The 26,709-nt window shown below is 44.1% G+C and overlaps 1 protein-coding gene across 2 annotated transcripts in view; it reads left to right on the forward strand.

The window, feature by feature from the left end:
- CDC42BPA (CDC42 binding protein kinase alpha) overlaps positions 1–26,709 on the forward strand; it is a 1,012,118-nt gene that overhangs the window by 271,063 nt on the left and 714,346 nt on the right. For both annotated transcript variants that reach the window (XM_086927989.1, XM_086927990.1), the window contains exon 4: positions 9,266–9,361. In XM_086927989.1, the coding sequence (XP_086784115.1) occupies positions 9,266–9,361 (96 nt within the window). The remainder of the gene's footprint in view (positions 1–9,265; positions 9,362–26,709) is intronic.

Below are 26,709 nucleotides of genomic sequence, written 5' to 3' on the forward strand. Positions count from 1 at the left end.
CCTTTACAAGGGTGTCTCCCAACAGTGTGTAATGAGGAGTATGTATTCGTGCACTCTTTTGACACTTACCAGTCACGCATTTCTCCTTCACACGTTCTTGCTTCTTCGTCTTCTGTGTGCCCACAGTGTTCCTCAAAGTCAAGAGCCCACCCTCATTTTAGGCAGACTGGATGAATGACATATCAGAGTTATATGCCACCATGACACATGCGCCAGCCCATGTCTGAGACTGAAGACGCTCACAGCAGAACGAGCACAAAAGCAGAGTCATCTGTTGTATAGCCATTGGAGCAGACTAGCAAAATCCAGCATCAAGTGGGTCTCAATGCATGTTTATGGTGAAACTGTGAAATTGCACTCGGTTTTATGCTCAGGAAATAACGCTGGGCAAAAAAGTGGTTGTTCCTAGGAGGCTTTCTGATCATATAGATGTGGTAAACATAGAAAGGCCAACCTATGACCTGTGTTGAAATGCTGATCATCGTTAGTAGAAGAAGTAGGCAGAAGTTGGTTACAAAAAAAGTTCAAGGTTCCGTTTACAGCAAATTACATCCTTCTCCCCCGAACCAGCGCAACGTCCTTTCTTAACCACCCTCAGCCAGTGGGTCAGTGCATTCTGTCACGCTTCCATTCTAAGAGACGCACAGGAGGAGGAGGCCATGAATTGACACTTGAAGGTGAATGCTAGGACAGTCACAGCAGATTTTAGAAACAAAAACGCAAATGATCTGCAGTGTGAAAGCACCATTTTACAGAAAAGGTTAAACAGTTAATATTAGTAGGTTATTTGGCATAATTGTAATGAGCAGTTGGGTTCTATACGTAGCACTGTAAGCTGGGTTATTAATGGCCGCAGCATTCTAAAATTCATAGACGATGTGGCTGATTGTTTTTTAAGTAGCGCTGCATCTCGGATGATGACAGCGGCCACGCTAAATTTGGAAAGGCAGGCCGTTTAAAACTACGTTTACAGACTTACTGTCCTGTAAATATACAGGGAACAGCCTGAATCTAAAAAAATGCAGAGCACAACATTATCTCGTAAAGAAAAAAATATATAAATATATATAATATATATATATATATGTATATATATATATATATATATATATATATATTAAACCAACATCTTCCTCAACGAAAGAAAGTAAGCCGCACACCAACAGCGGAGCCTTTGTGTCTTTATTGTAAATGCTCTCTCTTTTCCCGGCAGTCCTAACATGTTTCGCTCGACCTTCGAGCTTTATCAAAGGTGCGCCGTGAGTCCTTGTCCTTACAGCTGATGGTAACCACACTTGCGTATATTCTCAATTTGACACGCCCCCAATGGCTGCTGAGACTCCTGGTCTTTGTAGTCTATAATGGTTCCCAAGCTGCAAGGTGATGTTTTTCTCATTCCAATTCTTTCACAAAAGGTCCGCTGTGCCACTGTGAGCCCATTTTCAAAGCTCACTGTGGTCCATTACCAAAGTCAGTCTTTGGCGTTCACCGCACTGCCCTTAACGTTTCCGTGACTCCACCATTGGTTCTCCTCGGGCAGGCATGGCGCTCTTTGTAGGGGGTGCGTCGCTTTACGGCAGAACCACGGCGTTACATATTACGCCAACATCTTCCTCAACGAAAGAAAGTAAGCCGCACACCAACAGCGGAGCCTTTGTGTCTTTATTGTAAATGCTCTCTCTTTTCCCGGCAGTCCTAACATGTTTCGCTCGACCTTCGAGCTTTATCAATGGTGCGCCGTGAGTCCTTGTCCTTACAGCTGATGGTAACCACACTTGCATATATTCTCAATTTGACACGCCCCCAATGGCTGCTGAGACTCCTGGTCTTTGTAGTCTATAATGGTTCCCAAGCTGCAAGGTGATGTTTTTCTCATTCCAATTCTTTCACAAAAGGTCCGCTGTGCCACTGTGAGCCCATTTTCAAAGCTCACTGTGGTCCATTACCAAAGTCAGTCTTTGGCGTTCACCGCACTGCCCTTAACGTTTCCGTGACTCCACCATTGGTTCTCCTCGGGCAGGCATGGCGCTCTTTGTAGGGGGTGCGTCGCTTTACGGCAGAACCACGCCGTTACATATTACACCAACATCTTCCTCAATGAAAGAAAGTAAGCTGCACACCAACAGCGGAGCCTTTGTGTCTTTATTGTAAATGCTCTCTCTTTTCCCGGCAGTCCTAACATGTTTCGCTCGACCTTCGAGCTTTATCAAAGGTGCGCCGTGAGTCCTTGTCCTTACAGCTGATGGTAACCACACTTGCATATATTCTCAATTTGACACGCCCCCAATGGCTGCTGAGACTCCTGGTCTTTGTAGTCTATAATGGTTCCCAAGCTGCAAGGTGATGTTTTTCTCATTCCAATTCTTTCACAAAAGGTCCGCTGTGCCACTGTGAGCCCATTTTCAAAGCTCACTGTGGTCCATTACCAAAGTCAGTCTTTGGCGTTCACCGCACTGCCCTTAACGTTTCCGTGACTCCACCATTGGTTCTCCTCGGGCAGGCATGGCGCTCTTTGTAGGGGGTGCGTCGCTTTACGGCAGAACCACGCCGTTACATATTACACCAACATCTTCCTCAACGAAAGAAAGTAAGCCGCACACCAACAGCGGAGCCTTTGTGTCTTTATTGTAAATGCTCTCTCTTTTCCCGGCAGTCCTAACATGTTTCGCTCGACCTTCGAGCTTTATCAAAGGTGCGCCGTGAGTCCTTGTCCTTACAGCTGATGGTAACCACACTTGCATATATTCTCAATTTGACACGCCCCCAATGGCTGCTGAGACTCCTGGTCTTTGTAGTCTATAATGGTTCCCAAGCTGCAAGGTGATGATTTTCTCATTCTAATTCTTTCACAAAAGGTCCGCTGTGCCACTGTGAGCCCATTTTCATGTATGTATATATATATATATAGGGGAATAGAAACTTTCCAAAATTAACTTTTAAAAAGTCATACACGAAATGTAAATGTAAATGTAAATGTATTTGAGCTTATATAGCGCACAGCTACCCGCAGTGGGTTTCCCGGCGCTTGCTTAGGGAACCCGTCCTAGTATTCCCCTGTGGGATAACCCCGGCAGGGTATCCACAAGGTGAAAGCCAGGCATCCCGCCGCGAGGGGCCGTTGTGGAGATTAAGCAAGCTATTGCCCAGAGTCGCAGAGTGTGAACCCGTGAGTCGAGAAGGCACCGGAGCGAGAATTATCGAGTCCGTGGAATTTTTAGCCCAAGACCCGCCGAGGCGGGGAATTGAACCCTTGTCCAGGGCCGATCTCAGCTTCCGGTTCTGCCGCCTGGAGTGTCCTGCCCCTTGGCCCCTCTCCGGACCATGCTGGAACCCTCACCAGCTCGCGTTCGTACTTGTCCTGCAGCCTGCCTCGTGAACTTCCCCTCAAGACAGCAGAGATGTCCCGGTGCCAGACACCGTGCCCCGGGCAAGGAAGGATAGTCACAGTATACCAGGGTCCCGCGGGCACAAGAGAGTAAAAATAGAAAGCAAGCAGAGAAGCCGCCCACGGGAATCCGCCAGGCTCAAGAATGCTGCGTTAATGGGTCACCACTGAGTCCTACGTCTGGCAAAGAGGTATTCTTCAAGGCACCACATCGCTGTATGGTAACTGGAGGGGGCAAACACTTCAACTCCTCCTCGATCTGCTAAGGCCCAGTTGTCACTTCTACCCGCGGGGGAAGGGGGGTCCCCTCAGCCTATCTTCGGGGGGGCGTAGAACTGTATGCCACAGCGTATTATCACAATGGAGTGTCCAAAGGATCCCAATCTTGGCTCCTCGCTGGTACACCGTCTCTCTCTCCCCTCTTCTGCCCCCGAACCCTCCACGCGCCTCAGATGCACTTTCACCAGCCCACGGGATCCCTCTACGCAAAGCAGGGCCTCTCTCCACTCTAGGCCCCCGCCAGACAACAGCGCCGGGCCCAACTCTCGCATCCAAGGGCGGGGGCCTCCAAACGTAGAAGCAGCAGTCCGCACTCCCCCTCCAGATCTCATCGCCACTTCCCGCGTCGAACCTCCGGCTTCCCAGGCGTCACCAGGGTTCACAGGGGTAATGCCAATCGCTGAGATGGGCGCATTCTCGCCGCAGTTCGTTCCTGGGCCAACCGGCCCTCCAGCCGATCTGACGCTGTGCCTCCGTAAGACGAGGTGACAGTCTCGGAATTCCGCTTCAACAATGGGTCCCACTCGGTAATTTTCTCGTGCACTTCCGGTCGGACAGGCCGGGCCGTCGCTCGCTTCCTGTTCTACGCGAGCCCCCAGTCTATGATGGTGGAAGGCCGCGGCAGGCCTCACTCGGCAGACACCGTCCCGCGGAGCACATCGAAATCTCTCGGGTCTCCAAACCGATGCGGGAGACGCTCACCACATTCCGCCTCGCCGTCGTACAGAGTCGAACTCCCGCCGGAGTCCATCAGCAGGATACAGACCCCTGGCACCTCCGGAGCACTATCGGGAGCCGACCGCCATCGTGGCAGGTTAGCCACGCCCCCGCATTGAGGCCTAAATTAAGCTTAATTAGCCAAGCCAGAAAAACACACTTTAACATGTCAATTCAATTTCAATTCAATTTTTACATCTTTATTCAGTCCATAAAAGTGCATTAAAAATACAATACAAATTCATGACAGCACTTGAGAGTTACAACTATTAAGCAGTCGATTAAAGTGGTTTAAAAGAGAAGTACTATTAAAAACTCCATGATTCAGCAGATGACAGATTCAGAACAGCGTATAACGATGCAGTTCATATGCAGGCATTCGAGGTGCCAAAACACTCATATCATATCCAGTCGGGCCAGAAAAAAAGGGAACAAAAACCTCAAAAAAGGGTCCCCTATGTACACCCCTTTGTCGCGGTAGTTGAAAGAGGCACCTCTACTTTACACCAACTATTGACAGTCGGTACAGCACAGATATCTTCCTGAATATCAACTAGAACAAACAGGTAATCACCTCTAAAGCATAATGGCTCGTGTTTGGACATTTTTAAATGTACAACATGCTTATAACAAGTAAATATGCTCAAGTGTAAAATTTTGCACAAGGATTTTTAGCAGGCTTTTCGAGAACCGTTTTATTCAGAAATAATGAAACAGCATCTTGCTTCATTTATCGTCAGGCAGAAATATACTCCGAGAATAAACATGATGATATGGCATCCATCTTTAACAAGATGGCGTTGAGGCCTAAATTAGGCTTTATTAGCTAAGCGAGAAAAACACACTTTAACATGTCATAGCAGATTTGTTTCAATTGAATTAGCTTCATGTTAGTAAACGCATGTGAATTAAATTGTAGAGAAATTGTTCTGTGCACGTTTTGATTTAAACGCACAAAAGCACTAACACTTCCGTAGGAAATGTTGCGGTCTGGTGCCGTAAAAAACGCTTTGGATTTACATAAAACTTGGCAGATATGCAAAAACTGGATTGTTGTTCTCTGTAAAAAAAAAATGCACATTAAATCGGCCTCTAATGTACCCAGAGTTGAGGTATGAATTTGCAACACAATTTTTTTAAATGCATTTAGTTGATGGCAACATGCTTATTTGCAAACAATTGTGAGAACAAGGAAACCATTTATTATCAGAAACATACCATTTCCGTGCATTAATGCGGGTCAAATAAGCAGCAGGGATTGGCTGCAGCCATGAGAAAGCTTCGATAGTGGGTATCTTAAAAAAGAAAAACATTAATTTAAAAAAACTGAGGATAAAAATTAAAGAACAAAAAAATCCTGAAATGTGCGGTTACAATGCGTAACATACAATGTGGGGCCTAACTGATGTCCCTGACATGTACAGCTCTTCTCTTTTACGTGTTCCTTTGGCAAAGGGGTGTACTGAGCAAGGCAGGGGAGTTGGTGGTGGGTCTGCGAATGCATGTACTGAGCATGGCTGAGGAGTCGGGGTGACGTTATCCTGTACCGTAACGCTTCTGTGTTTGTTTTTGTTCTCTGACCCGTAACTTCTCTTTGATTGTAGTTTATTAAGTGAGCATGTATAGAAGAATATTTGTAAATCTACATATGTGTACGTTGGTGGTTAAAGACTATCTGCACGTGTCATGTGGGTAGAATAATGGATTCTCTATTCCTCAGGTTTCTAAACATTTTTCTGGATAGATATTGCCATCGGTGGAGATGAAACAATGAATTCCTTATAAAAATAATTTCAATGAAAAAGCCCATGGATGTGGGTGAAACGTTGGGGCCTGGTCCCATCCACCAACTCCTATGGACATGTGTCTTTACATAATGTGATACTTTTGCACTTCAGTATCTGCCAGTTGCTACCTGCGCAGAAGCCTAAATTATTTCATGTTGCATTGTGGGTCCATCAGCTGCTTGGGTGGGTGCATACTTCCCAGATATTCATTTACTTTTTTCTGTGGTGTCAGTTGTGCTGTATCACTGAGGGTATGAAAACTATGAAAGAAAGTATTGTCATTTTATTCAATTAACATGGATGGTAATTGTAGTAGCCAATGCTTATCAACCAACGTAATGACTTTAATGGTGATTGGGCGAGTTTCTTTACTATGGAGACAGTCAGTTGTTGAGGAATTTTAATAATTATATTGAGGTCTTATGTGGGCAGGACGTTAGATGCAGTATGACGAATGCTTTATTTCCAACTGTATTAGGCATGGAATGTCCACATGCATTTATACTACCTTCAGTCTGTAGTTGATGCACAGGTAAAAGTAATTTGGACATGTGCATAGTGAAGCAGTAAAGAAGTTTGAAGCACTCTTAAGAAATCAAAGAATGTTATGGAGAGGCATAATAGTATATTTTGTCACAGACATCGCATGAGATCGACAAAAGGACAGTGAAGCCAAGTGGTAATGTGAGTGTCCTTAGAAGGAATTGGTCTGGGAAGGCGAATAAAAGCATGAGTTTAGACCGAGTAGAGAAAAAAGGGAAGAACAGTTGGACAAATTACAAGGGATGTGTAATTATTTTATCACGTATATCGTACTGCTGACCATTCCGGTGAAAGGGATTGAGCAACTTGTTGAGTACGAAGCTAGAGTGTATCAAAGAGTTTATGGGAAGGTAAAAACTTAAGACGTGGGGTGCATTAGTGAGAATGATAATGGTGAAGAGGCTTAAAAAAACTCGTTTTCATTAGTAAGCACCATGGGTTGCAGTGCGGCAAGTGAGTAGTTGGGAAAACAAATAATTTTTTGGGGTAAATTTACTGGAAGTACGCTTTGGCAGCTATGCTTGTTATGTAAATGATCATCCCAAAAGACAATCGAGGGAGTTGATTTTTTGAGTGGCATGGATGGCCGTGTAAGGTTATGACTGAGCTTGAGACGTTTACATCACTTTATTGCTATGGATAGTACAGTTTCCCTTACATAAATGTGATGATTTTGTTGTTAAATTGAACAATTATTTCCTAGACTATAGATTTCATTACTATGGCGGGCATCTTTCAATGTACTATTCTTGTTTTTGGTTTGGCCTCAGTATCCTCTATATTTCAAAGTGTGGTGAATAGTCTTTTCAGTAGTGAACCTAAAGTCCTTTTCTTACTATATTACGTATTATTTTGAAGGTGCAACAGAAAAGGAAAATATTTGACCTTCTTTAAGGTAGACTATTGTGCTGAAACTGTTGAAATATTTCTTGGGAAAGCAGAGTCTTTAAGACCTCTGTTTAGCAATGATATTTGGTTGTGTATGGAGAACAGCAAAAGAGGGATTAAAAAAAAAATAAAGGAAAATATAAGGAAAGTGACAGTCTTGAAGGGGGTTTGATGTCAATGGAAAAACATACGTCACATTGGCCATATGTGTGTGTGCAGTGGGTGCCATCCTATCACAGCGGGTGGAAAGGCTGAATGCACTATTGCTTTCAGCTCACATGCTGTTAATGTGGCAGAATGCAATTATCTTGTTATTGAGCTAAGGTCATTGGGTACGACTGGGCAGTTGACTATTTTAGGATGTATAGTCACTCCTTTCACTGACCACTAACTACCCTGTTGTAGTTTTTTCGAACTGGAGGAGTACTGAAATGTTTGGCATGATGAGCAATACTTGCTGTAGTGCCACAGGCAATAAGAGTAACAGCACAGAGAGATTACCAGCATCAAGGGAATGTATGAATGAGGATAATGTTAAAGAAGGTCATTGTTCTGTCATGAGCATCCAAGAAGCAGTTATTCTGCACACCATGCCACCTCAGTTTGGACCTAGCCATACGCCTTTACCAGTCTTGGGTTGCTTGTTTTCTGATTCAGGGAGGAACTGGCCTGGCAGTTTGGGCAGGACTGCTCCGATTGGATCAGGGACAAGGCTGTTTTGCATATGACTGGTTCCAAACTGAGGTGGCATGGTGTGCAAAATAATGATAGACTGGGATGTGGCCCCAGTAATTACAAGTGTCTGAGATTCATTTAAGCCTTCCATCCATCACTTTTGTGTAAACCTCAGTGCGACGCCCTAAGTGAGTCATTTATGCCCAGACATGGGCACCGTGCACACTGTGCCACTGGAACCAAGCTATACCAGACTGAGCCCTAATAAGGGTGAAACTCTTCTTGGGTTGTTTGTATTCTGGTTGAGGAAGCGCCTGGCCTCTACCTTGTTTAGGGAAATGCCTGGTTCTCAGAAACAACTAGATGTATCAAGACAGTTTCTGAAGCTCGTTTGAGAATGTATGTTTAAACTATAGAACTCGATAGTGCAAAGTTAGCTCAAAGATAGGAATTTGTGTTCTTGTCTGTGCAATTTTTGTATTGCAACTAGGCTCGTGTATTGTTTATCTGTTGCATTTTTCCCCATAAATTCGCAGACATTCTCATATGGCATTGAGCGCCTTTTTTTTCTCCTTGTTTCGTATGATTACTATGCACTTGTGGTTTGAGATAAAACGAAATTCTTTTTAAGCTTAATATGCGGTGGGCACCTGTATTTTAATAGGTTTGATTAAGTCAATACTATAGAGGTCTGATGATTCTACTTTATTAGGGGTATGGGTAAATGATTATTCCCTGGTTTTCTTAGTTACATATGTACCAGATTCCCTAGGGGATATCAAGCTATCCTATATTATGTGTGTTAACATTGTAAGTGAGCAGCTCCCCCACAACCTGCTCAGCAGCACCTCTATCTGATAAGTTGTTTCGCCGTGTATCTTTAAATTGTGAAAATTCTATTCAAGAATTTTTGTGATGACAAAATATTTTATTAAATTATTTTCAATTCTTCCAAATTATTTCCCTAACATGTCTGCACTTTTTTCCACAGACAGCCTGTTTTCGAGAAGAAAGAGACGTTTTGGTGAATGGAGATAGCCAGTGGATTACAACGTTACACTATGCCTTCCAAGATGAAAACTATCTAGTAAGAATTACTGCTTTTCAGATGTGTTTTAGTGGAGTGAAATTGCTAGATTATTATATTTTCCACTTTTTTTGTTGTTGTGACTTTATTTTCATGAAGCAGTCCTAGCTCCATAGTGGCCTCACCTAATTACGGAATTTTCTTTGTTGAGAATTAGAATGGATTGTTCTGATCTTCCTCGTCTATCCATTCCAGCTGTCTCTTAAAGTCCTGCATTCCTTGTAAAACACTGTTGGACTGTAGTCTGAGATCACGTTTCATGCGAAAATATGAGAGGATCTGTTAAAAATTAACAGAAATGGGCGTATATGGCTCGAAAAATGAAATGGTGTATTCTTGTAACTAAGTTAAATTGTATATTGTGTATTCTATTGGTTGCACTAGCTGCGTTTGTCAGTGACATATAAACTATTTGTTTTCAGGGGAAAAAACAATGAAAACTTCAGCCTGATAGGCTTTATTATTTTTCTGCTCATATTATACTCGTTTCGTTATCATCTTTATTCTGCTGATCTCTCAGGAGCTGGAAAGTACCATACTATCATATTTATGTTGTTTTATGAGGTGTATTCTCTTCACTTTTTGATTACGCTGTGTTTTCCCTGCATTATGCTGTTTAATCATTTTTCACTTTTCTCTCAGGCCATAAGCCCCGCTGTGGGTGGCCACAGGCCTCTCTGTTTTAGCCATAATTGCATGTTGTCCTGTTCCTTTTCAGATGACAGGCTTTCTTAGTAAGACAAAACGAAGATGCAGTCTAAATCCACAAATGCATTAGCAAGCAGGTTTGGCCTTGCTGGCACATGAACATCATTGCATTTTGCTCAGATCCACTCAATGTAATACAAGTCATGTTGACCGGACTTCTTTTAAACCAAAAGTCATTAACAGATACTTGGAGCTTAGAAAAACATCACCCTGCTCTTTTCGAGTTTTATTATATGGATTCTATGTCCAGTTATTGTATGGCTTTTTGTAAAGCTAAAATAATAAAGTATTCCGACATAACTCTGTATTAATGGACATATCCATGGCTCCAAAGTACAATTGGGCATAGAGTTTTAAGCATTTAAAAAAATAAATATTTAGTTTGACTCAATTTATTAACAAAAACAATGTCATAAATACAGCTCTATATGTAATCACTGTCACTTGGAAAGAATGCTTAATCTTTTTAAACTCGCCCACTAGAAGAAAACCCTTCCTGCTTACCATGAGAAAAGTAAAAGGAGCACACGAGAAAACCCAGGAGAGACCTAGGATCATACCAATCCCAAACAGATTATCCTGAATGTCACAAACCGTGTTTCCAGACCTTGACTCTCCTTCGACAAGATATTCTGCATCTTGCTCCCATCTTGGGATGTTGTTAAAATACACCACTTTTGGGTATTACATTGTGCATCCCATAGAATTGGCCTCCTTTACATATATATTATGTGAGATATTTGATGTGGCTATGGAGTTTTGCATTGTGGATCTTTGACTCCTGAGACCTGTTATCCACTCCTCAGCCATATATTTTCTGTTACAATTATGCCCTTCCCTCTTAATGCACATACGGCAACTGTTGGAGTGGTCTGACTTCAAGCCCGGTACCTAGACTGACACTGTTGAGGGATAACCTATTAATAACTGTTGCATTCTAAATTAAGTGTAGCACTAAAGGTTCTCCTTTCCTGTTCAACATGTAACAACTCTATGGGTTTGATGTCTATAACATGTCTCCTAAAATGTTCCCTGCTGAATGCTGATAGACTTTCTGCACATGATCTGCGAAAAGGAAATCAATGTTAATTATCTTGGTTATTTGTGTGGTTAGTAATTGAATGTTCTCAATGGATGTACATGTTGCTCTACAGTTAGTAAACAGAATTTTATTGTGAGCACTGCCAATAAAACAAAACATAGCCTGGTATACAATAAAAACTAAAATGAACAAATAAGTTCACAAAAAGTGTAAAACTATATTATCTAAAGTATTCATGTTGAAATAATCTGGTAGGAGAAATATAGCGATAAATCAATCTGTTTTTTGTTCAGAGATTTTGGTCACATTCAAATTTAGAGTATAACAACTGTCCATTATATAATCAGTCTTGTAAATGTAAATGTGGGGTATTTGTAAAGCGCACTGTTACTCTAACCGAGTGTCCTGGCGCTGCAGACCGCTGGGGAACCCGTCCTGGTTTTCCCTGTGAGATGGTCCCTTTCTGGGTATCTCCAGGGTGAAACCAGGCATCCCGGCGTCTGTGGGGGGCCGTTGTAGAGATGAGGCAAGCTTAATGCCCAGAGTTACCGAGTGTGTCCCCTGGTTAGAGTAGGCACTGAGGCGAGAATTATCGAGTCCTTTGACCCCTTGTCCACGACGCTGCTGCGTCGGGAATTGAACCCTGGTCCCGGTCCGTTCTCTGCTTACAGGTCTGCCGTCTCTAACCAGTGAGCCACACCTCTCTTCTTACGTAGTATATCATAGCATTGAATATGTCTGTTTTATGTTTTGTTTTATTTATCTTTCCAAGGTCTGAACCTTTGAGCCAGATAGAAGTTGTGATCAGTCTCACCTAATTGAGATGAAATAGTTTGATATATTATTAGCACTCCATCCTTTGTTTTTATCCACACCGTGTAACATTAAGATAGTTGGTAATTTTGTATTGAATTGGAGTATTCTATATAGCTTTAATCCATATAAATGATTTGTCACGTAACTCATTTTTATCAGAACATAATGTGTTTGAATTTGGGCACATGATAAATAGGGTAAAGTATGTTAGAGGTGGTAAGCTTTTACAGGTTGCTTTTCACAAAGAAAAGGACAGCAGGTATTAGGATATGCGAACCATCTGCTAAAGGAATTCCCTAATGGAAAATATTGTGATCGAAATTTAAAATTTGATATTCTCCTGAAAAGTATATATGAAAAATCAATGATGCTTCCAGACCTAGAGTTCCCTTATTAGTCCAAGTGTTCGCGGTCATCTTAGTAGAAATTGCTTTGGTTATGTTCTCTCCTTTGATTTTGGTTCCAAATAAAGATTAAATATTACATACATTGGCGATAGAAGATGGAGACTTTTCCATCTGTTTATTTGGTAAAAACTTGAAAAAGTTTATGAGGGTTCAGGAGGAGCCATTGAAATGTAGTTGGTACTTCAGTGGTGAATTAAATACCATCAACTGAGTAAGATTCAAATGCCAACTCAAATTATGAAGAACGAAGACCAGATTGTTGGTCAATGAAGGGAAAGTCAGAAAATCAGCAAAAGGCTTATTTTGGAGATCCAGAGTTTAAGAAGAGAGCACACAAATGTGTTTCCCTAGATGCAGCAGGTCAATAATAAAATGACCCTTTAGTTCGGCACCACACGGAGTGTCAGGCAGTGCTATAAATGTTAATACATTTGAAGTGTGGTTAGGAATGTTAATGGGCCAAACCTTTTGTTGAATCGCCCACCATGGATATGCACAGATTTAGAATCTGTGCCTTGTATGTAGAGGGAGCTATTCCAGCTACCTGGGTTATGAAAGCCCATTCCCAAATAATTAAAAGTGAAAACATTTTTCAACTTTAACTTCTTTAGGAGAAGGCATCTCCTACCATTTTCTTGAAGTCAGTAGGACACCGGCATGTATTTAGCAGCATTAATACTTCTATCTGTGTCTGATTTATTCCTCAGTCGGGTTCAAAACTTATTTCAAGCATGCTCGGTGCATATTAAGAGGACCACATCATATGCTTACAGTACAATCAGTACGGATTGATTAACAACATGTGAGCACAATAGTTTCAACAAATTCAGAGATGCCTACTGTTGACTGAGAATAGGTTAAATAACATTGGGCTCAAGTCTGAATCGTGATGTGCTGCACTCTCCACATTAACCTTTTTGTTAGTTATCAGAAGGCAGCAGCTGAACGACCTCAACAAAAACAAGTACAACTCAAAAGGTGCTTAGGCTCTATTGGTTAGGGTAGTCTAACCAGAGAAGCCTCACAGCTCAGGATAATCTAGCAAGTGAAGCATCACATCTGATGGTCAGAGTACCCTAGCCCGGCGGGCATTGCATATATTGGTCAAATGCCTGGCTCTAAATTCTCTAAGGGTACTATTGCTCATTGAATTGTAGCTTATGCTTCAAGGGATCATGATTTAGTATGTTATACCACCCCTGAAGTTATCAATGCGACAAAAGCTCCACTGTGGGTTCTTGACACCATATGCACCTGCCAATGAATTGGAAAGCTATAATTAGCCTGCCTGTACAAACTTTCTCTAAGCATTATACTTTTGACATGAAATCCGACATGTATTCCTAGTTTGGCCAGGCCACGTATTAAAATCCGTTGCAAAGTCAGAAACTTGAACTACATCTTCCTTTGTTTATTGGGATACTAGTTTGTATTCTGTTCAGTGTGGTGACATGGAAAACACCAGTAACAATGGCACGTTCTAAGGGTACTTTCTGCAACTTCCACCATCCCCTAAGGTACTATGAAATCTGTAATAAATTGATTTACTTTGCTTTTCCAAAGCTGTCAGTATTCGCCTTTCCACTGCCAGCAGTTTGGAAGAGTTCTATTTGTGGCTGCCATGGCTGATTGATTTTGAGGTCTATATTGGGCTGAAATGCAGTATAACCAATTTCCTTTCAGTACAGTGTGTTTCTAATTAGTACAGATGAAAAGTGCACATGTTCCTCTTTTTTTTTTTTTACTGCAACCACTTTGCTGATGGTAGGACAATGCTGTCTAAAAAGCCATTGCTGCAGAAATTATTTAAAGATATAACATGTTTCTCTAACGTTCAAACTTGTGCACGGTTTCTGTTTCATCCTCTATTTAGAGAAGAAACGAGGACAATTTTGTAAATTGATGAAAAATTAGGTGGAACCTGTCATTGAGATGGTATTGTAATTGGCTATTGTAGTGCACTATTTTTCTTTCAATATTTAGTATACATAGTTAATATTTGTTTGTCCTCCAAACCAACGATCTGTGTTCTTCTGCCTTTATCGTCCCTCCCTATCTGCCTCTGTTTATAATTGATGTGTCTATTTGGGGTTTGGAATGGATCCTGGGTCAATTGGGCTGTTTATATTTATGCAGAAAAAGTTCTAATCAAAGTCTTGCCCAATGCTATAACACATAGACCCAGGTCTTCTATTTCATGATGATTGGAAGCCAACTAAATTAGAACTGAGCAACTTCTGCTGTATACTTGTAAGTGCAGCATCACCTTAAAAGAAGTGTCAGACTGAATCTGGAAATGTTTTCATAGCAATGCCAGTAGGTGGTGCCGTGCAGCTCCCCGTTGACTCTACACCTTCCCAGAAGTTATGGAGCACAGCTACATATAAGCTCCACCCTTGCATACTGACATCAGTTAATGCCTTTCAATGCGGATATGGACTCCACTCCCAAATTGACAGTCTATTGATAATTTCGAAGCCTCCAAAGAGGGTGCTGCAATATCCCCACTGAAAATTACAGGATTCAAACTTTGCCAAGATTGCAGGAAGCAGATGTCGGCCACAGATCTGCACAATGTCTGTCTTTGGTGCCTAGGCTTGGGACACAACTCTAATTAGTGTGATAAGTGCGCCTTCATGTCCCGAAGGCTGTTTCTTGCAGAGTTCAAGTAGAGGTTGCGCCTTCTCCTAGGTCCTGCTCTCACTGTATGTCACAGGCCCAGACTCGGTCTCCATCATGGGGCCATTCCTGCAACCATTCCACTTCTTGGTTGAGGTGTTCTAGTAAGTCCAAATGTTAGCATAAAAAAGTAAACTAGGACTCAACGGCATTCTGACTCCAGAGAGAAAGTGCAAGGGCATCAAGATGCAAGTTGCACTCCTTTAAGGTGCCAGTACCCCGGTCACTCCCTCAATTGGTCCAGACGGACCCAAGTTCCCTAGCTTATCGTTGACTTCACAGCGGATTGAGGCCTTCAAATTGACCATGCTTCAGATATTCAGTGTGCTTTTGGTCCCCACTCGGGCACCTTCAAACGCCAACAATCTACTGGGGTCTCCAGTTGGGTTACCAACAGCGGGTCCTTCCAGAGCATTGTTTGTCCCCTTGGGTCCTGCTATCAGGTGCATACTGACTCCAGTACAGACTTCCACATCGAGCCTACCGGACCAGATACCGCCACCCCCAACGTCGGTGATAGTGTTATAAAGATAGTCAAAATTAAAAACCTTTGTATGCATGCAGATGCGTTTAAAGTTATCTGTGTTTTTTATGGCTGTCAGTGAAAGTTGTGCAGGATTGCTGTTATCTACATAACTGTAGATTATTCAAAATGTATCTTACTGTTGGTACACATCTGAATCACCATGAGCGAGGCAATATGGTCGGTCAAAATTGGCTATTTAGCATATAGTAGAAAACTCTTGGTTAGATAATGGGGCTGCAACTACAACAGACCTGTGGATGGGCTAACATTGGTAAGAACATGTCCTGACTCGAGGCTACTGAAAAATGTAACGTTATAGTACATTAATGTGACAAGCCCACATACACCGCTGAAGTATTATCTTATTTCTAGTTCACTAAATATTGTGCCACAGTGAATGATGTGGCAGTGCACTGCGTGTGGAAAAGCTTGGGCTTCATGGCCGGTTGGTAGGGTATTTCACCAACAATTGTTTAAATTTGATAGCTCAGACGTAATGAGACCGGATTTTCGCGTTATACAGCTAGAAGTAGAAATTGAACAGAAATGATCTGTTAGTGACTTGTGCTCAGAGGCAGATGGTAAATGTAAATGTTTTTGTACTTGTATAGCGCACAGCTACCCACAGTGGGTTTCCCGGTGCTTGTACAAATACCGCAAGGGAACCCTTCCTGGCTTTCCCTGTGAAGTGTCCACTCCTGGGCACCCCCATGGTGCAGCCCAGGCATCCCTCGCGTTGTGGGGGCCGTTGTGGAGACTAAGCAAGCTATTGCCCAGAGTTGCAGCGTGGGACCCATGATCAGAATAGGCACTGAGGCGAGAATATCCGGTCAGGGGAATTAATGAGCCCGAGACCCGCCGGGGCAGGAATCGAACCCTGGTCCCTGGCCAGAGCTCTGCATCGAGGTCTGCCTGCTCTAACCATTGAGCCACACTTCTGATCAAGATCTGTGACAGTACTGAGCCATGGGGCACCTCAAGTAAAAAAGGTTGCAATTTGATAATGTGACTTCTGTTGGACTGGATTGATTTCCAGACCAAGGTCATAATTAGAAACCTCTCAGTCTTGAAGTTAGTGAAGATGTTGTGGGACCTGTCGATGGAGGAAACTATTAGGAGGTCAAAGAGGATTAGGCCATCGGTGCCACTCTACACATTAGGATAAGTCATCAGATTGCAGCTGTCACTTATCCTGTTTGCCTCATTGTTTGTAACCAAAGAAAAGAATCAGGATAGTGGTAAATGGTCCTTATCTAAAACAATGTTGGTACCTTTTGTGAACTATGTACCTTGTTTGAAGTAGTTCTAGTCTATTTTTGTGAGCACGTGCCTCAGACATTTTGATGTAAATTGAAAAGTAACGTCTTACATTCCCTGCCTTTTTGAAGTTTACTGCATTGAATTCCTACTTACATACTTTTCCTGACTATTTGGTCAGCACTTCATTTATTTTATTTTAAGAAGCTTCTTGGGAATGTTAATGAATGCATTCGTGAAAGTTAAAGTTTGACAGATGTTAATTCTTTTCCCTAGGTCAAATGGTAGTCTGCGGTTACTAGGCAGTATCCTCGGTGGTTATTGACATCTGTTCTGCCAGATCCACAGTAATAACTCACTCCAGTTGGATACCTCAGTTACTTTCTTTGTGTGCTTTATTTTCCAAGAGAAACCATATTGAGCAGTCAAGATGTATTCTAATAGATGGTAGTAACTTCTAAACTCTGTTACAGAATGATACTTTAATTTCACACAGTTAACTGCTTCAGCCGATCTCTAAAGTCAGTGTTTCAAAAACGGGCCAACTGATGCTGGTAGCAGAGGGATTCCATAGTTAACTCCTGTGTTCCGCAGCCTGGAAATGGAAGCACTCCCCTGGGCGTGGTCCTTCAATATCCCTGGTCCGTCCTTGACTCTCAGGGTATGCAGATGCTTTGTGTTTGTAAAGACAATCTGTCTGCAGACCCATGGCTCGATGCCACGTTTAGTACCTCAGATTGTTTTATATGCAGATTCAGGCAACTGGGTATTTCTCTTTCTGTTATGACAAAGCACTCTTCCCTTCTCAGGGAAATCCCCAAATTTTCTAGCAGGCGGGACACAGCAACAATGCTCTTCATATGGTTTAGGCTTGGTCCCATGAAACATGAGTGCCCTGTCCTGGTCAAGTGTCTCAAAGCTAGTTGTGTGACCTTCCTCCAATTACAAGTAAATGGTTATGGGAGTCTATCTCTTATTCAGTTGTGAGGGGCACCAGTGGAAAGCCAAGGATAATCGAAAAGTATGCCATTCTCACAATGCAAAACTCTGACCAACCATAGATGGGCACATTTTTCTGGGCTTTCTCAAGAAAGAAGGGTAGGTGTAGGCACAGTCTAGTCAATTAACTTTTTCTTACAAGGGGGCTGATGTTAACTTCCTGATTAGAATCTCCGTGACTTCGAGACAACTCCAATATCAGGCAGGACAAAGCAAGATGCTACAGTGTGCACTAGAGGGGTGACAGGCCATGCGTCCCAAGTGCAGGTAAGCGTATCCTCAGATGGATCAGTTGGCAGAAGAGGCAGAACATTCTCCATTTGGGCTCAGGCAGGAGCTGAATATAAATTCTTTAAATTCTCCCAGGCATGCCGCATGGCTGTGGAAGCTAAAGAAATGTAACCACATGGGCAACACAGAGATGCTACAACCACTTTGTCCTCGGAGAGGTCCCCTTCCACATAGCATATGTACATCCAGTGGCGTGATACAAAAATGCAACATGCATCTCCCACATGACTCGTCACAACTCACCACATAAACAGAGGGTGTATTGAAGAAACCCAGTTATGGGGAATCAATTGGATTTTAAATAGACAGGCTTGCATTACTTCTCTGATGGGCACTGATGAAAAGGCCTGTCACCCTCACTAAAATCTCTGCTGCCTCCTACTCCCAGTCAATAAATAATCTTGTTATGAGGTGGAAACTACCATCTTCTATGAGAAGGGGTTATTTAGTAGCACCCCCTGTAGAAAGAACACAAACACTTGTACCACCCACAGTTAGCTCGCAAATGTCTAGTTGCTAGCACAATTGTCAGCACAGTGAAATGGGCTTCGTCTCTACCTTCAATACACCATATGTATTTACATCTAAACTACCAAACAAAGCTGCCTTTGAAGGGGTCCATTTAGCAAGCAAACCTCCAGTTTTCTCATTTACCAATAATATAATCTCAGTGACTGATATCGAAAAATGGACTCCCAAGTTTCTTGGAGACTTTAGGCTCCATATTATCAAAACTTAATCCAGACTTAATTATTTTGTAAGAGGGAAACGAGTTTCTCCTCTACAGCCAACCATTTGCATCTGCTGCAGAGAATTTGTATTTGACCCATTGATCACAGATATGAAACCAGGTGGTTCCACTCAGCCTCTCATCTTTTTTAGATCGATAAAATGGGTACCACTGAGTTGGTAGCATTAAAAATCCGTTATTTCGCTCCAAGAAATGCTATGGTAAATGTGCACCTACAATTGCCTTGGTTACATTTACTTTATTTTAAATCACCTGTTTCTGCTTTCACTCGTCGTTGAGTTCATTTTCAGTAAAGAAGGATGTTGATAAGCGTCTTTTTTATTTAATGATAGCTTGGTGAACTCTGAAAGTGGAGTAGGAGTAGATATCTTTCTTGATTTTGAGTGAAACACGCACCAACTCCTTTATGACAGTTGTGAGGTGTCTCTCACTGAATATAAATTAGGAAATGGCTCAATGCTGTTTTTTACATCACAGTTTTCTCATAAATTGGCGGGAAAAAAACTGCGGTGCTGAATGAGAAGTAATGAAATATTTTCATACTGTTGTAGTCGGTTAGGCAAGCCGAGCCTTCTGTCCTTACCCGAGTAGTCCGGTAATTTCCATGGACAGTTGTAGAACCTTCTTCTCTCTCCCGCCTAAGAATTGACATATTTAACAAAGTCTAAGCATGCCAGCTCGAGACATGATACATATGATGGGAATGATCATTTCTAAAGCAGAATAAAATCTTCAGATGTCAGGCACTTGGGGGATAGGACTTGTTAGTAAGCTGTCTTTAACCATCACTCAGGATTCGAGGGTTTTCAACACTTTTGCAAATAGTTTGCCCATTTTATTACATTATGTTTTTGCAGAAATAGATTATCTTTGATATGTCTGCAAGATTCTGCTTTTTGAATGTGTAATCTTACATTAGAGCAAGATTTGTGCATCTACTTTTGCTCTTTCTAGAACAGCTCAATGCAAAGTGTGTCGTAGGTATGTTAGCTTTGGCAGCCATGAACAGATATCATTTTAACCGTGGCTTTAACACTATTGTTCTAACCAGTTCATCAGTCCTACAGTGTTGAGTACAAAACACAAACAGCAATGACTCCAAAGTCATCATCAAGGGCGGGGCAAATCCTAATGGTGTGCTAAGACCAAACAAAGGAGTCTGACATTGTGATGTTGGCAAATATTCCATATATTTCTCTAATGCTGCCTATCTAGAAAGTATTTTCTCGTTCATCCTATATTGTATGCTACCTATTTAAGCAAATGTGTGTTGAGCAGTCAAATTTTTCCTTATTTGCTCATTTTATTTGGTTGCTTGCATCCCAGTGCTGACGGAGGATCTTTATTGAAAGTGATTTTCAGCTGTTTTTGGTCACTCATTTCCTACCCGTATAGGCCCGTGCTGATGATCGCTTCCCCACAGCACAATTGGTAAATGGGCATACACTACTCACACGTGCTTGCATCCACACATGCACACTTCTGCACACAAAAGATGAGCTACTAAAAATTCATCTGGGGACATGTAGAAAGTTCTTCTCAACACATGCTTTGCTCTTTACCTCCTGGGCTCACAATTGCCAACTTCATGTCTCTTACGAACAACGCCCCTGAATGGAAAAACATGAGCTGTAATGATTGACATATTTTGCTTGTTCCAGGTAAGTTCACAAGTGTTTGCCAAATCAGAAGTATGGATAGGGCAGGATGTGGGTTCTCCTCTGGTGTCCTCGTTTTTGATAGGGCACTAGGGCTCATGGTTGACAAGCCCTTATGAAGCGCCTGTAGCTGGTTGGCTGCCTGAGGTTAGTGAAGTTTGTCTCTTATGTACAGTTACTCTGTGAAGCCGAGCATTAAAGCAGCTGCCCTCACGCATACGCAATACAGCGAGTGGAGTCCAGCACAGTCGTTTGCTGCTAATGCAATATTTCAGCTATTACCTGTAATCAAAAGATCTGTGAAACCCCCTTATTAGGTCTACTAGACAGTGAATGCTCTGCCTGTTGCACGCCATTGTTGGCTTTCCAAGAACGCACCAAGGCTTGGAGCCTGTGCATTGCTTACCACTGGTTGGCTTTCCTGACACTCATTTATGCGATTCTTACTCCCAGCTTGTCAATTTTGTGTTTGTCCCTCCCCTGAACCATTGCCTCTTTACCATCAATGTTCATTGGTTGACCTATGTGCTTCACTGCTGCTTTTAAAGCACTGCTTTTTAGGTCTCGTAGCGATACAGCGCGTCAGCGCTGTACTCGCCGAGATCTTATGTCAGGGAGCATGCTTCCCAGGAGACAGTCTGGGTCGCGCGCTTTGCCTTTTCCGCCGGCCGCGCGCGCGCGAACGCGCTCGCCGTGTCTGTCTCCTGGGAAGCATACATACACAGGCACCCTCTGCACGCATGCGCACACACAGACACACACACAAGCACACATACACGCACGCACACATACAGAGACCCCCGTCGCGCACACACACACGCTCCTCCGTTGCACACACACACACGCTCGCACACACAAGCGCACCGCCCCCCATCCCACTTACCGCCAGTCCGGTCTTTCCCCTCATCTCGTGCACAAGCTGCGCCTGACACCAGTTTATGCATCCCCTCTCCTCGCGCGCCACAGTCCACGTCATCACTTCGCCCAACAGAAAACGTGCCACGTGACGTCGCTGGTGGTGTTGTTATTCTGTCCCAATATGGCGTCTATCATGGAAGGTCCGCTAAGCAAATGGACGAACGTTATGAAAGGTTGGCAGTACCGCTGGTTCGTGCTGGATTACAACGCGGGTCTCTTGTCGTACTACACGGTAAGGGAGCGGCAAGTTCTACGTGACTTACTTTTTGGGGGTGTCTAATGCATGTGGGCGGGGCATGTAATTTACAGAGAGACAGTAAACCAATGAAAGGTAGGGCGCAAGCTGCTGTGACCAATTGGAAGCTGAAATAGTAGTTACATTGACGGCTGCGGTATAGGTTCTAGTTATCCGCTGGTATGGTCCTGTACTGCAGTGTATTTCTCAGTGACAAAGGTCAAGTTGTGCCTCTAAAGTTGTATTCGTTTGTCCTTCCTCTGCAGCACTATTAACTATATTTCCTTCAAAAATCAAACTTTTGAGGACTGCGCGCTTCAGTTTTCAGCACAGCACCTGCTTTTATCAAATGCGGGGGGCCCCATCTCCCCTATCGTTGTCCATGTGGCTTGTAGTAAGTAATAACATGTATTCGGGTTGTTGCAGTCACCAACCTATTAAAAGTAACATGTGGACTTCTAAATAACCGTATCACATATGGGTGACTTCCAATTCGATGCATGTTAATTACTGGGATGGTATTTGGCGGCGCTGTGAACACAATAAAACATGTCCCTGCAGGCGCCGTCCCACCAGTCACATGTACATTGGATTCTTGCAGACAACGAAGGTTCGGCTGTTTCTTTCCTCTCTGGTATAAACTTCACGAGACCATAGAAAGCACGGGTGGGACATCTGCCAAGCTGCGACGGACGTCCCATCCGCTCTATTATAGTGCACAGAGGGCCATTCGCTGCGGCTTGGCACATGTCCCGCTTCCATCAAACTCTGAATCGGGCTGCGAGGCTCTAGTGCTGCGAGGACCAAGTCTGAGCACACTGGTCAACTCTTGCTGTGTGCGAGGATGGATCCATTGTGTCTTAGGGTTTAAAGAACATAGGATGACTTTTGGAGAGAAGCAGAGTGGAGGTCATGTGCGATAAAGTGCCTGGCAGCAGCAGAGAGCGCTGTGCTGACATCAGTGACAGTTCTGCCTTCGTAGCACCCTCACGCAGGCCCCGTGGTATGGACAGCGCCTTGCAGTAATGGCAGATGCACTCTCGGCGCTGCACAAAGCGTCACTACCTCAGTGTGCATTGGAAGCCGCAACACACACTAGACCGCGCCTAGAGGTAGTAATTAAGTGCAGTGTGCCCTGCCAGCTTACAAACACACTGCCGCCATCAAGGAGAGTCACCAGGCACTGCGCTGCTGCTCGCTTCAAGGCACCTAGGCGTGTGCACACAGCGTCACTCAGTCACGCTCTTCCTCTCATCCCATTCTTTGCCCAGTTGTCTTCTCTTCTTCTCCATTTCAACCTCTTCTTTCTCTATGCCTCCTGTCTCATGTGCTCCTCCCGGGTTTGTGTGGTTTCTCGTTTGTTTTTTTCCTCTCTCTCCACAGTGCTTGTATCCGTGTTCCACCTTTCTGCTCCTTCAGTGTTCTCCCTTTTCTGTTCTACTTTCCCCTCACCCCACCTTCTCTTTGCCCCTTACCACACATAACCTTCTCTTCGCGGTCTTTCCACATCTTCCTTTTACATACTTTTCCCTTCTCCCCTGTCCCCAAGCTGAAGACAGTCAAGGGGAGTTGTAAATCCAGTATTTGTAAAGCACGAACAGTTACCCGGAGGCATCCCGGCGTTGGGGGCCGTCAGGAATATTACGCAATTTATTGCCCAGAGTCACATGGTGCTGGGCTGACTTGTTTCCGTTTCCCACCCGCTCCTACATTACGACCGCTCTACCTCACACCAGCTTTTTTATTTATTTATTTTAATTGGAGCTTTTGTGCTAAAAAATATTTATTTTTCTATTTGCCGTCTTCCAAACTGAATTGGAAAAAAAAGAAAACTGGAGCAAAACACACCTATGTAATGTCAGCGAAGTGCGCATACATTCTGATGCATGCTTTTGACAGTGGAATAACTGCACAGCCATTGTGTGGGCATTTTGTTATACATTTTTATTTTGATGATTGTGGGCAGCATCTCAATGCTTTGCAGCCCCACCAAAGGCAATTGGCAAAGCTAATACAGGCTTGAGCAAACTGGAAACACCCAAGGCACAGGCAGAAGAGTCGATCAAATCCTCAAAACCCCCTGCTTCTGCTCCCACCCCAGCCTCTCTCCATGGAAAGTTCTGTCCTGACGTCCCATTCCCCTTCAGATACAACTGCCCTCAGCCTGGTCTCCTGAGCCTCCATCTCTGCTCACCACCCATACTTCAATGGTACATTCTTAGACTTTGGTACATCAACAGAGGTTAGATTTTTGCCTCACTCTTTAGGGTCTTGAACCTCAGTGACATCATCCAAAAGAATATAGCATCTCAGGGGCCACAAGCACAAAAACAAAGCAGGGAAAGAGGACTTCCGACCATTTATTGAGGGCCTCACCCTTACCCACCACTATCCGGTCCTACCCTCTTCAAGGGAAACTCACCTGATTTCCAAATCTCCTCAACAAAGACATTCTTTTGAAACCATATTAACGTATAATACTGATTGGCCCAATCCTTCTGCTATTAGTAACACCAATACAGACTTTGCTAAAAATTTAATGCAACCCATTGTCATATACAATGCCAAAAACTCAAACTTTAATGCTGCGAGACCTATTGCATTGCAAATGCTTGTTTTCTCTGCGGACAAGTATGCGATGAGACTGCATGGTTTTTCCAGTTGTCTCCTTCGTACCTCTCGCTCCCTTCACTCCGTGTTACTCAGTCATCATGTGCTTCTGCCCCCATTTTGCACCCGCCCTAGTGTACTTCTCCCAATTGCTTTCTTGCCCATGTGTTTCTTCCTCAACTGCTCCACAATGCTGTCTCACCCGTTGCTTCTCCTTCCCAGCTTGCTCCCTCCTCTTTCATATTTTGCTTCTCCTTCCCACCCTGTAGCTCCTTGTGCCTGTTCCCGCATGTGCTTCTCCCCCACCTGTCTTATGTTGCTCTCATTCATTGCTCCCCCCCCACAGCACCCTGCCTGTTGCTTCCACCACTTGTTGCTTTACACCATCCGCTTTATTTTGTTGCTTTAAAATAAGCGCTTTTACACACTTTTTTTTAGTTACTGATCCAACTCTGTATTCATGCCTACATAATGATGCAGTACAAAAGGGGGTGGTGCTCCGTCCATTACCACCCCCTTTTGTACCGCTTTTGGCCGCCATAAGTGTGCCAGGGTATGCTCAGACGTGAGTCCCTTGCTCACTTTGCCACTGGATTCAAGCAAGCCGGGCTGAAGACGGCTGGAATGCCAGAAACCGGTCCTCGGAAGCTTGTTTCCGGTCCAGGGAAGGTATGGCTTGGCAGTTCGGGCTGGACTGTTCCCATGAGACACAGGGTCAGACTGATTTGCATATAGCCATGTCTGAACTGGGGTGGCAGAGTGGGCTAAAGAACGGTGATGGATTAAACCCAGATCTTTTGACTGGGTGTGAGTGTTTGATTGGTTCAGATGCTCCGTCCATTACCACCCCCTTTTGTACCGCTTTTGGCCGCCATAAGTGTGGCAGGGTATGCTCAGACGTGAGTCCCTTGCTCACTTTGCCACTGGATTCAAGCAAGCCGGGCTGAAGACGGCTGGAATGCCAGAAACCGGTCCTCTGAAGCTTGTTTCCGGTCCAGGGAAGGCATGGCTTGGCAGTTCGGGCTGGACTGTTCCCATGAGGCACAGGGTCAGACTGATTTGCATATAGCCATGTCTGAACTGGGGTGGCAGAGTGGGCTAAAGATCGGTGATGGATTAAACCCAGATCTTTTGACTGGGTGTGAGTGTTTGATTGGTTCAGATGCTCCGTCCATTACCACCCCCTTTTGTACCGCTACATAATGATGCAGGCAGCTTCGTCAAAAGCTTTTTTTGGTATTTTGTAGCCATGTTGCACATCATCAGGAATGCTGCACAGCATAGCTAGAAACGATAGGCAAAGCCAGTAGGTGCCAAATGCGAGACCGATTGGCTTTGCTGGTGCTTTTTAGGTCTCGCCTGACCCACCGCATGCACTGTGTAAGGATGGACCAGGTGGTTGGTAATGAGGAGAGGGATGTCTGGGATTCCTTTGCTTGCAAGTATCTTTATTTCTTTTTCAGTCTAACAGACTTAAGATGACTGTTGTTGAGGGTCAAGGTTCACGGTGCTTTAACAAAAGAAATAAGGACTAAACATAAGAAACAAAAGCGGATGTTCCTCCGGACCGTATTCGGCGCCGCCCTTGGTTGGTCTTCTCTGGTGTGGGCTCCCTGGGACTCCTCAGAAGGGAAAATAAAGAAAGATAAGGCCGGGATTAGTCACATCCGTTTCTTGGTTTTAACTCTAGTGCAACCACCACCTTGCGTAGTGAGGGAGAGGGGGAAAGGATCCGTGAGGGAAAGGGTCGATGTGCCTCTGTTTTAATCTACCCCTCGCCACCCCACCACCACCACCAGAAAGCACCTCTTAACGGTACTTGCCTTGGGCCACGGCCCGTCCACAGGGCGGTGGCGTCTGGACCCGGGGCGGTTGTTCCCTTCCTTGGGCCACCGGGTGTATGCGCCTTCTCTTTCGATGCCGGGTCCTCGCCTGGGTACTGGACTCCACCGCGCCTGCTCTCTCCTCTCTCCGCTCTTCCTCCCGAACTACTGGGCTCCACTCCCCCGTTGATACAGCTGGGCTCCTCTCCCCCGTTGATACAGCTGGGCTCCTCTCCTGGGTACTGGACTCCTCCGCACCTGCTCTCCTCCTCCCGAACTGCTGGGCTCCTCTCCTTTGCCGGGACAGCTGGGCTCTTCTCTGCCGTCGGTACTGCTGGGCTCTGCTTCTTCACACTCTCCGTCCTTCTCCGGGCTCCAGGAAACCGCTTCCTGCATACGCCGCCCTTCTAATAGGGTAAGGCTTTTATAGTCCCTCCTCTCAGTTTGGGACCGCCCGTCCTGACTGACAACTAGTCCGTCGAACGCTTCCTGGTTGGAGTTGGTGTCACACCTCGGGTTACCCCACTTCTGGTCGTTGTTCTGGCTCGGGACACCGTCTGTCTCACACACTGGTCTAGCGAGACTTTTAGTGAGGGCTCAAAAAATGATACTATGGCCAGCCTAGAGC

Source organism: Lissotriton vulgaris, chromosome 6 (genome assembly GCF_964263255.1).
Source record: "Lissotriton vulgaris chromosome 6, aLisVul1.2, whole genome shotgun sequence".
Classification (NCBI taxonomy): domain Eukaryota; kingdom Metazoa; phylum Chordata; class Amphibia; order Caudata; family Salamandridae; genus Lissotriton; species Lissotriton vulgaris.